Raw genomic sequence first — 15,533 nt, 5'->3', positions numbered from 1 at the left:
CCCTTCCTCTTTCTTTCTCTCTCACTCTCAAATAAATACAAATAAAAAAAATTTAAAAAAAAGTATTCTCAGGTCATTTGGACCCACTGTCTAGCTTATGAATGTGGCCTAGCAGAGTTGGAGAGAAAGATAAGATGTCATCCAAGAGCCGTAGAGGCTTTAAGTTAAGGCTTTAAGGAGACAGGTAGACACAGGTGAAAGAAAGAGCTTAAGCTGGGTTTACACAGAACACCAATATGACCTCCTTGCCCATTAGGGTGAATGTGGCCTGCATTCCCATGTGGGCAGAAGCTGTACAGGTTGCAACTGTTGGCTTTTCCGCCTGTTAATGGCCAAAGAGGGTGACTGCCCCCGATGGCGAAAGCAGCTGGCCGTGAAAGATGAAAGCATCTGGCAAAGGAAGCTCAGGAGGGAGAGGGAGAGGAGGGAGTGATGGAGGGGAAGTGTGCCGAGATGGTAACCAAACCAAGAGGCTCACCTTAGGGTACGGTAGACCAGAGAGTGAGACCTGAGGTGCTGATAGCGCATCTTTCTTGAGACCTGGTGTTGGGGCCTAGCGGCCGAGGGGTGTAGCCTGGCGTACAGCCAGCATGGCTTCCACGAGGAGGGATGAAACCTGAGAGAAGGCCAACCCAAGAGGGATACTTACCGAGAAGGAGGGAGGAGACGGGAAGAACCATGAGGCTAAATTGTGGTGGGTGTGAGAGCCTGTATCAGAGATGGTCTAAAGACTTCAGAGGGTCATATGGCAGCCCGGTGGCCTGGTCAGGGGAAAGAGGTCTGGCTGCCCAAGAGGTCAACCAAAAGCCTTCCTGTCCGAGTCACGGCACCAGATGTAAGGTTCAGGAGTGACTTAAGACCATGGAGACCACTCTGAGGCAAAGATGAAGGCTTTTACTTGGGAATAACACGAGCTGCCAGAACTGACTCTCAAGAGTGGAGCAGTCCTGATGTCTTCTCTTTCTCCCACGGAGCTGCATGCAGTGGAGGTTTTCAGCTCACCTTCAGCCAGATTTCTCATTGACCTTGTAGCTCAAGCATGTGGATTCTTGAGCAATAAGGTCTTACCACCTATTCCTGGTGGGAAACCAAGAGCCTCGGTTATGGCCTCTAATGTTTTGGGGATGTCAGGGACCTTCCTGGCCAGCAACTCACTGGAAGGTATCCCATCCCTGGCACTGAAAATTTTCTAGTAACAATTTATGGCTTCTGGATGCATTATTGTCCAACAAAGTAGGTTTCCATATGACTTATTCATGCCCTCTTAGATTTTGATTAACCCTTCCTTTACTCAATCTCTTCCCCTGACCTCACTTAGGCCTTTTCACCCCCAGTAATCTGTTCTACACACACACACACACACACACACACAATACCATCCCTTTAAGTCCTCCTCTTCCCTCTCCCCCCTCCCTTATAGCCTTTTTCTAGTTTACTGGCCTCTCCTACTGAGTTTTATTCCAACTCGTATACCAGTTCAAACATTAGTATCTAGGATCCATGTATGAGAGAGAACATGTGGCACTTGGCTTTCTGGGTCTGGGTTACTTCAGTAAATATAATCCTTTCCAGGTCCATCTGTTTCCCTGCAAATTTCATAATTTCATTTTTCTTTACCACTAAATAGAACTCCATTGTATAAATAGGGCACATCTTCATTATCCACCCAAACTCTGTTTTTTCCAAACTGTATTTTTAATATATTTTTTCAAAATTTTATTTATTTATTTATTTGAGAGAGGCAGAGAGGGAGAGTGGGCACACCAGGGCCTCTAGCTGCTGCCAGCAAACTCCAGGTGCACAACCCACCTTGAGTATCTGGTTTATGTGGGTCCTGGGGAATGAAACCTGAGTCCATAGGCTTTGCAGGCCAACACCATAACTGCTAAACCATCTCTTCAGACCAATATTTTTATTTATTTATCTATTTGAGAGTGGGGGAGAGAAAGAAGCAGGGGGGGAGGGAGAATGGGCATGCCAAGACCTCTAATCACTGCAGACAAACTCCAGACATCTGTGCCATTTTGTGCATTTGGCTTTTGTGGTTCCTGGGGAATCAAATATGGGTCCTTTGGCTTTGCAGATAAGAAGAACCTTATCTGCATCTCTCCAGTTCAAAACTGTATTTTTTTAAATATTTATTTGAGAGGGGAAAGAGAGAATAGGCATGCCAGGGCCTCTAGTCACTTCAAATGGGCTACAGATGCATGTGCCACCTTGTGTATCTTACATTATGAGGGGTGCTAGGGTATAGAACCTGGATCCAGCACATTGACTGCTAAGCCATCTCTTTAGCCCCAAACTGTACCTTAAAAAAATTATTATTATTATTGTTTTTTCAATGTAGGGTCTCACTCTAGCCCAGGCTGACCTGGAATTCACTATGCAGTCTCAGGGTAGCCTCAAACTCATGGCGATCCTCCTACCTCTGCCTCCCAAGTGCTGGGACTAAAGGCAGGTACCACCACACCCTGCTCTTCCTTTCTCAAATAAGTAAATAATGAATATAAAATATTTAAAATAGATCAAAGACATAAATGTAGGAGTTAAAACTACAAACTTTGCTGGGTATGATGGGACATGCCTTTCATCCCAGTATTTGCAGAAGTAGGAGGATCACCTTGAGTTAGAGGCCAACTGAGACTACATAGTGAATTCCAAGTCAGCCTGGGCTAGAGTGAGACCCCACCTCGAAAAACAAAAAAAAAAAAGTATTGGTGAGAAAGAAAGGGAAAGAAGGGGCTGGAGAGATGGCTTAGCGGTTAAGCGCTTGCCTGTGAAGCCTGAGGACCCTGGTTCGAGGCTCGATTCTTCAGGACCCACATTAGCCAGATGCACAAGGGGGCGCATGCGTCTGGAGTTCATTTGCAGTGGCCGGAGGCCCTGGTGTGACCATTCTCTCTCTCTCTATCTGCCTCTTTCTCTTTCTCTGTCACTTTCAAATAAATAAAAATAAACACCAAAAAAAAAAAAATTAAAATAAAAAAGAAAGGGAAAGAGAGAGAGGTAGGAAGGGAAAGAATGGGCCCACCAGGGCCTCCTGCCAATGCAAATGAACTCCAGACATGTGCATCTGGCTTTATGTGTGTACTGGTGAATTGAACAAGGGTCCCTAGGATTTGAAAGCAAGTGCCTTGATTCTGGAGTTCCTTTGCAGTGGCCAGAGGTCCTGGCACACTCATTCTCTATCATGTCTCTCTATCACACTGCCTCATTCTCATAAATAAGTAAGATGTGTTTTTTTAAAAAAATAGAAAAAAATCTATAGTCTTACGGTGGCCTGGGAAGCTGGCTCAACAATTAAAGGCACTTGTTTGTAAAGCCTGATGGCCCAGGTTCAATTCTTCAAGCATCTGTTTGTTTACAGTGGCAAGAGGCCCTGGTATTCACACAAACACACAGACACACACAAATAAAAATTTAAAAAAATTATTTTTGTTCATATTTATTTATTTATTATTTACTTGAGAGTGACAGAGAGAAAAAGAGGCAGAGAGAGAGAATGGGCACGCCAGGGCTTCCAGCCACTGCATACAAACTCCAGACGTGTGCGCCCCCTGTGCATCTGGCTAACATGGGTCCTGGAGAATCGAGGGTCCTTAGGCTTCACAGGCAAGCACTTTACCGCTAAGCCATCTCTCCAGCCCACAAATAAAAATTTTAAAAAGGCTAGAAAAAATGGCTTAGGGGTTAAGGTGCTTGCTTGCCTACGAAGCCAAAAGGCCCAGGTTTGATTCCCCAGGACCCACTTAAGCCAGATGCACATGGTGGCACATGCATCTGAGTTTGTTTTTCAAGGCCCTGGGGCTCCCATTCTCTCTCTTTCTACCTCTTTCTCTTTCAAATAAGTAAAATAAAAAACATATTTAAAAAATCTATGGGTTCTTAATGTAAGGGTTAAATTTTGGACTGTCCATTCTAGTACATTGATCTATATGTTATCCTTATATAATATCTCCCATAATTTTTTTTTTTTTTTCTTTTTGGAGGTAGAGTCTCACTGTAGCCCAGGCTGTCCTGCAATTCACTACATAGTCTCAGGGTGACCTTGAAGTCACGGCAATCCTCCTACCTCTGCCTCCCAAGTGCTGGGTTTAAAGGCCACCAGGCTGGCACCCATAATGTTTTCTTGTAGCAAATCTTGAAATTAGAAAGTATAAATTCTCTGATTTTGTTCATTTTTAGTTTATGTGTTATTTGAATACAATTAATGGGACTGTAGTTTCTAAGAAGAATATAGGCAGAATTTATTTTTTCCCCAGGCTAACAAAGAGACAAATTCAATAGAATATTGCATCTGTATTTTTTTAATTTTAATTAAATTAATTTATTTGAGTGAGAGAGAATATGGGCATACCAGGGCCTCTAGCCAGTAGTTCACAAAAGAACTCCAGGCTGGGTATGGTGATGGTGCATGCCTTTAATCCCAGCACTGGGGAGGCAATGATAAGAGAATAGCTGAGTTTGAGACCACCCTGAGACTCCATAGTGTATTCCAGGTCAGCCTGGGCTAGAGTGAAACTCTACCTTGAATCCCCCCCCCAAAAAAAAAGAAAGAAAAAAAATCCTCCAGATGTTTGTGTCACCTTGTGTATCTGGCTTTATGTGGATAATATTTTTATTATTTAGGCATGGTGGTGCACACCTTTAATCTAAGCACTTCAGAGGCAGAGGTAGAAGGATATTGTGAGTTTGAGGTCAGTCTGGACTAGAGTGAGACCCTACCTTGAGAAAGCAAAATATTTATTTGAGACATAGCACACGTGTGTGTTTGTGTGTGTGTGTGTGTGTGTATGCGTGTGCGTGTCTGTGTATGAGTGAGTATGGATATACCAGGGCTTCATGCCACTGTTAACAAACTCCAGACATATGCACCACTTTGTTCATCTGGCTACATGTGGGTATTGGAGACTGAAACCTGGGCAGCCAGGCTTTATAAGCAAGTGCCTTTAACCATTGAGGCACCTCTCTAGCTCCTCCCCCCCCTTTTGAAATAGAGGTTCTAGTTGGTCTGGAACTTAATATGGTAGACCAAGTTGACCTTGAATTTTGGGCAGTTCTCCTGCCTCTGCCTGTCTTTGGGATTACTAGTGTGAGCCACCATGCCTGGCTTTAGCATGGTATGTACTTATCAATTGCTTCCAAAGTGAAAATTCAAAATTTAAGCAACATACAATTTGCCCAACACTGAAGTTAGTATATTTATTTGAGACATAGCACACGTGTGTGTGTGTGTGTGTGTGTATGCGTGTGCGTGTCTGTGTATAAGTGACTATGGATATACCAGGGCTTCATGCCACTGTTAACAAACTCCAGACATATGCACCACTTTGTTCATCTGGCTACATGTGGGTATTGGAGACTGAAACCTGGGCAGCCAGGCTTTATAAGCAAGTGCCTTTAACCATTGAGGCACCTCTCTAGCTCCCCCCCCTTTTGCAATAGAGGTTCTAGTTGGTCTGGAACTTAATATGGTAGACCAATTTGACCTTGAATTTTGGGCAGTTCTCCTGCCTCTGCCCGTCTTTGGGATTACTAGTGTGAGCCACCATACCTGGCTTTAGCATGGTATGTACTATCAATTGCTTTCAAAGTGAAAATTCAAAATTTAAGCAACATACAATTTGCCCAACACTGAAGTTAGTATTATCATTTGTATGACTAAATTAGAAACATAATTTTAAGCCGGGTGTGGTAGCACACGCCTTCAATCCCAGCAACCGGGAGGCAGAGATAGGAGGATTGCCGTGAGTTCGAGGCCACCCTGAGACTCCATAGTATATTCCAGGTCAACCTGGGCTAGAGTGAGACCCTACCTCAAAAAAAAAAAAAAAGAAACATAATTTTATTTTTTACAACTTTTGGTGTGTGTATATAGTATATGTGGTGTTTGCACATGTGGGGTATGCATGCCATCCTGTGCCCACATGTGTAGAGTCCAAAGTAGGATGTTAAGTCCTAAGTTGCTCACCTGTCTTATTTTCTTGACATAGGGTTTCTTCTCACCAAGAAGCCTCATGCCATTATTCTTTTCTTTCTTTCTTTTTTTAAATGTTTAATTATTTTTGCTTGGTTGCTTTTTTTTCTCTAAATATTTTTATTTATTTGTTTGAGAGAAAGACACAGGTAGAAAGAGAGATGCATGTGCCACCTTGTACATTTGGCTTATGTGGGTCCTGGGGAATTGAACTGAGGTCCTTTGCCTTTGCAAGCAAGTGCCTTAACTGCTAAGCCATCTCTCCAGCCCCTTTGCTTGCTTGCTTGCTTGCTTGCTTGCTTGCCTGCTTGCTTGCCTGCTTGCCTGCCTGCCTGCCTGCCTCCTTCCTTCCTTCCTTCCTTCCTTCCTTCCTTCCTTCCTTCCTTCCTTCCTTCCTTCCTTCCTTCCTTCCTCCTTCCCTCCCTCCCTCCCTCCCTCCCTCCCTCCCTCCCTCCCTCCCTCCCTCCCTCCCTCCCTCCCTCCCTCTCTCTCTCTCTTTCTTTCTTTCTTTTGTTTGAGGTAGGGTTTCACTCTATCTCAGACTGACCTGGAATTCACTATGTATTCTCAGGGTGGCCCCGAATTTACAGCAATCCTTCTACCTCTGTTTCCTTAGTGCTGGGATTAAAGGCCTGTGCCACCATGCCTGGCTCCTTTTCTTCTTCTTTTTTTTTTTTAAAAGGTATTTATTTGAGGGAAAGAGGCAGAGAGAGAGACAGTATGAGAACTCATGTCATTAAAAAAATTTTTTTTCATTTATTTATTTCAGAGCAACAGAAAGAGAGGCAGATAGAGAATGGGCGCACCAGGGCCTTCAGCCACTACAAATGAACTCCAGACGTGTGCGCCCTCTTGTGCAACTGGATTCCATGGGTCCTGGGGAATCAAGCCTCAAGCAGAGGTCCTTGGGCTTCACAGGCAAGCGCTTAACCGCAAAGCCATCTCCCCAGCTCTCATGTCATTTTTTAATTAGACTGGCTGACCAGTGAGCTCCAGTAGTCCTCCTATTTCTGTTATCCCTCAGTGCTGGAGTTACTGGGATGTACAGCAATTCCTGGCTTTTTATGTGGTTGTTGAGGATCAACCTAAGTGCTTCATATATGCAGCAAGTGCTCTTACCCACTGTACCATTTTCTTGGCTCAAAAACAAATCCTAGCCCGGTGTGATGGCACACACCTTTAATCCCAGAATTTAGGAGGCAGAGCTAGGAGGATCTCTATGAGTTTGAGGCCACCCTGAGACCACATCGTGAATTCTAGGTCAGCCTAAGCTAGAGTGAAACTCTACCTTGGAAAACCAAAAAAAAAAAAAAAAAAAAAATTGTAAACATCAATGCTCAGATAATTCTAATTATTTTTTTCTCAATTTTTATTAACATTTTCCATGATTATAAAAAGTATCCCATGGCAATAACCCCCCCACATTCTCCCCTTTGAAATTCCATTCTCCATCATATCCCCTCCCCATCTCAATCAGTCTCTTTTTATTTTGATATCATGGTCTTTTCCTCCTCTTATGATGGTCTTGTGTAGGTAGTGTCAGGCACTATGTGGTCATGGATATCCAGGCCATTTTATGTCTGGAGGGAGCACGTGGTATGGAGTCCTACCCTTCCTTTGGCTCTTACATTCTTTCCACCACCTCTTCTGCATTAGACCCTGAGCCTTGGAAGGTGTGATCGAGATGTTACTCAGTACTCCAGTCACTTCTTTCCAACACTATGATGCCTTCTGAGTCATCCCAAAGTCACTGCCATCTGAAAAGAGAAGATTCTCTACCCAAAGTGAGAGTAGCATTAATATAAGGGTATAAATATTAAGAGAAGTGCTTACTGGGCAGTTTGATAAGCATAGTATATACACTTATCCAGACATCAGCAGATGTTACACCCCTAGGGCTCATGACTACCCCTGTTTTAAGTTTTCAGTATCAGGGATGTATTCCCTCAGCTCAGTTCTAGTAGGATTTCTCAGTGGCCTTGCAGCCCAAGTATGTGGAGTCTTCAGCAGTAGGGTCTTACCATCTATTCCTGGTGGGCAATGAAGGGCCTCGGTAATGGCCTATAATGTTTTGAGGGCATCAGGGACCTCCCTGGCCAACAACTCACTGGCGGTATCTCATTGCTGGCACTGAAAATTTTCTAACAACGATCTTTGGCTCCTGAGTGTTCCATTGTCCGAAACTGGAGGATTCCATATGATTTATTTGCATACTCTTAGATTTTGATTAGCCCTCCCTCCACCTTTCCTTTACTCAATCTCTTCCCCTGACTTCACTTTGGGAATTTTAATTATTTTAGACAATGAACTCTGTACTATATTTTGGTTTTTAAAAATATTTTATTTATTTATTTGAGAGAGAGAGAAAGAGGCAAATAAAGAGAATGGATGTACTAGGGCCTTTAGCCTTTGCAAATGAATTCCAGATACATGTGCTTAAAGTGGGTACTGGGGAATTGAACCTGGGTCCTTTGGCTTTGTAGGCAAGCGCCTTAAAAGATAAGCCATCCCATATCACGGTGATATTCCTACCTCTCTCCTGAGTGTTGGGATTAAAGGCATGCTCTCCTGTGTCTGGCCAGCCCGTATTTTATATCTGATTTATTTGAGATTTCACAGGTTAACAGAGGGGAAAAATAATTTTATTTATTTATTTGAAAGAGGAAGGGAGAGGAAGAGAAAGAGGTGGATAGAATGGGTGCCCCAGGACCTCCAGCCACTGGAAATGAACTCCAGACGCATGCACCACCTTGTGCATCTGGCTTACGTGGGTACTGGGGAATCAAGCCTGGGTCTTTTAGGCTTTGTAGGCAAGCGCCTTAATTGCTGAGCCATCTCTTCAGCCCCTGGAAAAAAATGTTTTTAATACTATGTGTTATATCCTTGTCACTGATCTTTTGGAATGTTTGCTCATTCTCCACAGAGGAAAACCTTTTTAGGTTAGGGTAGGACTTCATTATAAACTCAAGTCTTGCATAATAGAATTTCATGGGTGCCTACTGGGCATGTGGTGCAATTGGTAGAGTGCTTCTTTAGCATACATTAAGCCTTGGATTTGATCCCCCAGGTATGGTAGCACAAATCTGTATTCCCAGTGCTCTGGAGATCAAGACAGGAAGATCAGAAGTTCTTTGGCTACATTGCTTGAGTTGTGTCTAATCTGTTCTATATGAGACCTTGTCTCAAACAAATGAACCTTGAAAGAATTCCACAGGTGCATGCCTATGTCACAGTACAAGGGAGGATGAGGCAGGTGAGGATCTTAGGGCCCAGGCCAGTCTGGGCTATGTGTTTAAGACCTTGTATTAAAAACAAAACAGTGGTAAAACATTCACCTAACAGTTGTAAAGTTTTTAGGTTTGATCCTGAGTACTGTAACAAAGAAAGAAAGGTGGGCCTGGAGAGATGGCTTAGCAGTTAAAGGTACGTGCTTGCACATTCTGAGAGCTTAGGTTCGATTCTGCAGTACCCACATAAAGCCACATACACAAAGTGGCACATGCATCTGGAGTTTGTTTGCAGTGGAAAGAAGTCCTGGTGCACCCAGTCTCTCTGTTTCTGCTTACAAATAAATAAATAGAAATCTTATGGAAAAAAAAAATCCAGCCTGGTGGTGCATGCAATCTCAGCACTGGAGAGGCAAAAGTGTGTGGATCACTGAATTCAAGGCCAGCCTGGGCTAGAGTGAGATCCTATATTGAACCCCTCTGCCCCCCCAAAATAGAGCCCTTGGAATTCTCAAAACTTTTTTTTTTTTGTTTTTGTTTTTTCCAAGATATGGTTTCACTCTAGACCCTTCCTCAAAAAAAGGGTGGGGGGCTGAGGACTGGGGAGATGGCTCAGCAGTTAAGGTGCTTGCCTACAAAACCTGATGACCCAAGTTGAATTCCCCATTACTTACATAAAGCCAGATACAGAAGGTGGCACATAGTCTGCAGCTTCTTTGCAGTGGCTAGAGGCCCTGGTGCACCCATTCTTTGTTCTCTCTGCTTGCAAATGAATAAATAAGTATTTGGTTTTTTCAAGGTAGGGTCCTGCTCTAGACCAGGCTGACCTGGAATTCATTCTGTAGTCTTAGGGTGGCCTCAAACTCATGGCAATCCTCCTTGGCCTCTTGAGTGCTGGGATTAAAGGCATGCACCACCATGCCCAGCCTAATAAGAATATTTTCTTTAAAAGGGGTGGTGGTGGTTATTGGATTATTTTACTGCCATCTAACAATAGTCATCTGCAAGCCTGAGAGTCATGGAATGTGGTAACTGTTCAGTCCTGTGGCTGGATGCCTCAGCAGTTTCAATCTAGTTCTGAAGGCCTGGAGGCATTCTGGAGAGCAGCTGGTCTTCAGTTCATGTTGGAAGGCTGAGGAAACTTGGTTCCAGGGCTGAGAAAGGATAGCGAAACAGGATAGATGCGTGTGCAAGTGAAGACAGGCAGCACTGGCAGCCAGGTGGGAAAGAGGGGGTTTCTTGGAGCTTCCTTACCTAAAGCCCACTACCAGGAGGGCTGCCACTCTGAAGGAAGAATCTCCTCCTTCAGTCAATCCTTCCTGGAAACAACCTCAGAGGCCCATCCAGGAGGAATGTCTGGATTCCTAATCAGATCAAGTTGACAACAAAACTTGACCATTATAGTCATCAAACCTAGTTTCTAGCTCCCCCACTTTTTTGGGTGGTACTGGGGATTTGAGTTCTTTCTTAATATGTTTGTTTGAGAGGGAGAGAGGGAATGAATGGGTGCTCCAGGGCCTTCTGCCACTACAGATGAACTCCACATGTGCCACTTTGTGTATTTGGCTTTATGTGAGTACTGGGGAATTGAACCCAGGCCGTCAGGCTTTACAAGCAAGTACCTTTTACCATTGAACGATCTCTCCATTCCTCTTTTATTTGAGACAGTTCTCATTGAATTGCCAGGTAGTCTTAAACTCATTCTGTATCCCAGAGTGACCTTGTACTTGTGATCCCCTGTCTCATACAGGCCTGGCCTGATTATTTTATTTTTATTTAGGAGGGAGAGAGGGCATGTCAGGGTCTCTTTCTGCTGCAAACAAACTCTGGACACATATACCACTTAGTGTGTCTGGCTTTATGTGGATACTAGGGAAATAAACCCTTGATTGCAGGCTTTGCAATCAAGTGCCTGTAACTGCTGAGACATCTCCTAAGCCCCTTAATTGGTAATTTAGAGTAGATTTACTTATCTGCACTTATTTATTTAGAGTCTACTGTTTGTTAAACTTTATCCTGAGCTTTGGAATAACAAAGATGGAAAAATGTTTCCTGCTTTAAAAAACATCACTTTATGAGGCTAGGGAGATGGCACAAGGTGTAAAGTGCTTTCCCTTCAACTCTTGACTTTGGATCCTCTGACCCTGTGTAAAAGCTGGAAGCTGAGGGGAGCTTCTGAGAACGGAAGTGGAGAAAGGAGAATATCCCCGAATCTTGAGGATGGAATGGTGAATAACAAGGACAGACCTGACTCAAGGTGGAAGGACCAACCCAAAAGTTGTCCTTTTGCCTCCTGACATGTTCGTGCCTGCACTGACACATGTAACATGTACACCAAATGAAGAAAATAAGAGCGTACATTTTTTACAAAGTTTGTTTTAGTGACTATGGAGATAGGTCTATAGATAACCATGAGGACCTGAGTTTGATCCCCAACATCTATGTAAAATGTCCTGTGCTTGGACTTTGTGCTCTGGTGAGATGGAGACAGGCACTGGAGCTCAGTGTCACATAAAGGATGAAAGACTTTCTTTTCCTGTTTCTTTCTTAATTTTTTCCCCTCCCCCTCATAGTAGGGATTAAGCCTAAAGTCTTGCGCATGCCAGACAAGTACTCTGTCACTGAGGCATTTACCCATCCCACCTTTTTTTTTTTTTGGTTTGGAGGTCTCACTAAGTTGCCCAGGCAGGTCTTGAATTTGTGATTTTCCTGTTTCAGTCTCCTGAACAGCTAGGATTACAGGCCAATACTGGGCTTTATTTATTTTTTTTCCTGTGGTAGGGTCTCACTCTAGTCTAGGCTGACCTGGAATTCACTACATAGTCTCAGGATGGCCTTGAACTCAGCAGTCTTCCAACCTCTGCCTCCCAAGTGCTGAGATCAAAGGTATATGCCACCATACCTGACTGCTGTTTTTGGTTTTTTTGAGGTAGGGTCTCTAGTCCAGACTGACCCTGAATTTAATATGATCCTCCTATATCTGTCTCCTGAGTGCTGGGATTAAAGGTGTGAACCAACCATGTCCATCTGTTTGTTTGTTTTTTCTCCCTGAGGTGGGGTCTCTCTCTAGCTCAGACTGACCTTGAACTCATTATGTGGTCTCAGGATGGCGTGAACTCATGGCAATCTTCCTACCTGTCTCCCAAGTGCTGACTGTTTTTTGTTTGTTTTAAATGTTGGTGTTTTGCATTTCTGTGTACCTCTTCCTAAGAGGTTGTATGCATATACTTGTTTCACAAATATTAGTTTTTCATGCTCTGTATAAAAATACAATGTTCTGAGAAATTTATTCATTTGTGAGTAGAGGGAGAAAGAGAAGTGAATATGGGTTACTGGGTCTCTTGCTACTGCAGACTCCTGACATGAGCACCACTTTGTGTATCTGGCTTTACATGTGCAGTGCGGAATTGAACCCAGGTCAGCAGGCTTTGCAAGACAGAGCTTTTATCTGCTGAGCCATCTCCAGCTCCCTCCTAAGAACCTTAATGTATCTAGGTTTGCATTTTAATTCATTTGATTCCATGGTTATTGTATCTTTAATTTAATTTATAAACAGGTTGAATCATTTATTTTGGACCAAGAAGATTTGGATAACCCAGTCCTTAAAACATCAGAGATATTCTTGTCAAGTACTGCAGAAGGAGCTGACTTACGCACCGTGGACCCAGAGACACAAGCAAGACTGGAAGCACTGCTAGAAGCAGCAGGTAAAATTCCACATCTCTTTACAAAGTTACACAAGATTATCTCAAGACTATATACCCCTATGCAAAATTAATGACCTGGACTTTACCCTTGTAGCGCCAGACTGTCCTTGACCTTAGCCTCCGAAGTGCTAGGGCTAAAGGCCTCGGTCACCATACCCACTCTTTCTTTCTTTTTGAGATGGAGTCCCACTTTATAGCCCAGGCTCAACCAGGCTGGCTGCAAACTCAGCAGTCCTACCTCTGCCTCCAGAGTGCTGGGATTAAAGGTGTGTGCTACCACTCCCGGCTGTCCTTGTTTCCTAATGTACAATCTGCTCATTATTTGCTGCACAAAATTTCCATTGAACCATAGTTAAAGCCTTTCATCTTCCCTAGAATACAGAAGTCAAGAACAGTGTATAGTGGCACACACTTGTAATCCTATCACCTGGGTGTCTGAGACGAGGATTTCCTCAAGTTTGAAGCTATTTTGGGCTCATTAGCAAGCATCAGGCAGCCAGGCAGTCACAAAGCAAGATTTTATCCCAAAATAAAATGAAACAGAAAAGTAAAAATAAAGTCAAAGTTAAAAAAAAAAGCCAAACTAGTCATGGTAGTATATGCTTATAATTCTAGTACTTTAGAATTAAAAAGGAGGAGGATTGCTACAACTATATGGCCATCCTGGGGTACAAGTGAGATGCTTCCTCCTTCCTCCAAAATCAGAAGTCAGTTTTTCTAATGTCTGTAGTTGGCCTTTGTATTTCATTCACTTTGTATAACACTGTATTCAGTAATCATTTAATATGTTTATATGTACATATTACAGACACAGAATTTAATCAAGAATGGGTGTGGTGGCACACACCTCTAATGCCAGCACTTGGGAGGCAGAGGTAGGAGGATCGCCATGAGTTTGAGGCCACCCTGAGACTCCATAGTGAATTACAGGTCAGCCTGGGCTAGAGTAAAACCCTACCTCAAAAAAATAAAATAAAATAAAGCAACAGCAAAAAAGGAATTTAATCAAAAAGTTCAACATGGTGGCTCATGTTTGTAATACAATACTTGGAAGTCTACGAAAGGCAAGAAGGATCCAGTAGTTCAAGGGTAGTCTTAGCTACATATTGACCCTGTCTCAACAGCAACAAAATTAACCTGGATAAAGAATTTATAGCTTATTTTTTAAAATAGTGTTGAGGCCAGACATGGTGGCACATGCCTTTAATCCCAGAACTCAGGCAGAAGTCGGAGATTCAATGTGAGTTTTGAAGCCAGCCTGGAACTCCAGACTGAGTTCCATGTCAGCTTGGGCTAGAGTGAGACCCTACCTTGAAAAATAAAAATGATGTTGAAAATATTTAAGAACCATACTTTTACCTTATATTAAAATTATTTACTGGGGCTAGAGGAATGTCTGAGCACTTAAGGAACTAGCCTGCAAAGCCAAAGTCCCAGGTTCGATTCCTAAGGACCCACATAAGCTGAATGTACAAGGTGGCACATACATCTGGAGTTTGTTTGCAGTGGCTAGAGGCCCTGGTGTGCCCATTCTCTCTCTGTCTCTCTCATAAATAAATATAAAAAATTAAAAAATTATTAACTGACTTGATGGTTCACACGTTGTAATCCTAGCAGTTGGGAGGTAGAGGCAGGAGGCTCAGGAGTTAAGGGCCAGCCTAGGATGCAAAAATAACAAAAACAAACAAACAAACAAAAAAACCAAGGGAAGAAAGTGAGAGTGGGAAGGAGAAAGGAACTATTAAAATGCTGAAAATTAGCCGGACGTGGTGGTGCACACCTTTAATCCCAGTACTTGAGAGGCAGAGGTAGGAGGATTGCTGTGAGTGCAAGGCCACCCTGAGACTACACAGTGAATTCCAGGTCAGCCTGGACTAGAGTGAAACCCTCCCTACCTCAAAAAGCAAAATGCTGAAAATTTGGGGACTGGAGAGATGGTTCAGCAGCCTTTAATGACCTGAGTTTGATTCCTTACCACATAAAGCCAGATGCACAAAGGGGGTGCATATGTCTGGAATTTATTGGCTACAGGTCACTCTGAGACTACAGAGTGAATTCCAAGTCAGCCTGGCTAGAGTGAGAACCTATCTTGAAAAACCAAAGAACAAAAAAAAAGACCCTAAAACTTACAAATGATTGTCATAAGTTATCAGAAACAATTGAATTTAAATCATTATATTTTAACAATTTAAACTAAACATTGTTTGAAGTTATATTGTATTCAAATAAATTACCATATATTATTAAAGCAGTATGCTCTTTTCTAAGACCTATAAAGATGTTTAATGCATTGTGTGTGTGTGTGTGTGTGTGTGTGTGTGTGCACTTCAATATTTTAATTTGCTTTTTGGATATTGTATTGAGTCTAAAACATTTTAGAGGGATTTTCACATTTATGTTTGTGGGTTTTTTGATTTTTAAATTTTAAATTTTAAATTTTATTATTATTATTTTGTTTTTGTTTTACTGAGGTAGGGTCTCACTCTAGCCCAAGCTGACCTGGAATTCACTATGTAGTCTCATGATGGCCTTGAACTCATGGTGATCCTCCTACCTCTGCCTCCTGAGTGCTGGGATTAAAGATGTGTGCCAGCACACCCAGCTTCAGAATATCTTCTTCAC

The 15,533-nt window shown here is 42.8% G+C and overlaps 1 protein-coding gene across 9 annotated transcripts in view; it reads left to right on the top strand.

Annotated features, from left to right (window-relative positions):
* Nucleotides 1-15,533, top strand: part of LOC101602864 (ankyrin repeat and KH domain-containing protein 1) — a 153,590-nt gene that overhangs the window by 16,000 nt on the left and 122,057 nt on the right. For all 9 annotated transcript variants that reach the window (XM_045132883.1, XM_045132884.1, XM_045132885.1 and 6 more), the window contains exon 2: nucleotides 12,761-12,911. In XM_045132883.1, the coding sequence (XP_044988818.1) occupies nucleotides 12,761-12,911 (151 nt within the window). The remainder of the gene's footprint in view (nucleotides 1-12,760; nucleotides 12,912-15,533) is intronic.

This window comes from Jaculus jaculus, chromosome 13 (genome assembly GCF_020740685.1).
Source record: "Jaculus jaculus isolate mJacJac1 chromosome 13, mJacJac1.mat.Y.cur, whole genome shotgun sequence".
NCBI lineage: Eukaryota > Metazoa > Chordata > Mammalia > Rodentia > Dipodidae > Jaculus > Jaculus jaculus.
This window is presented reverse-complemented; position numbering and strand designations above follow the sequence as displayed.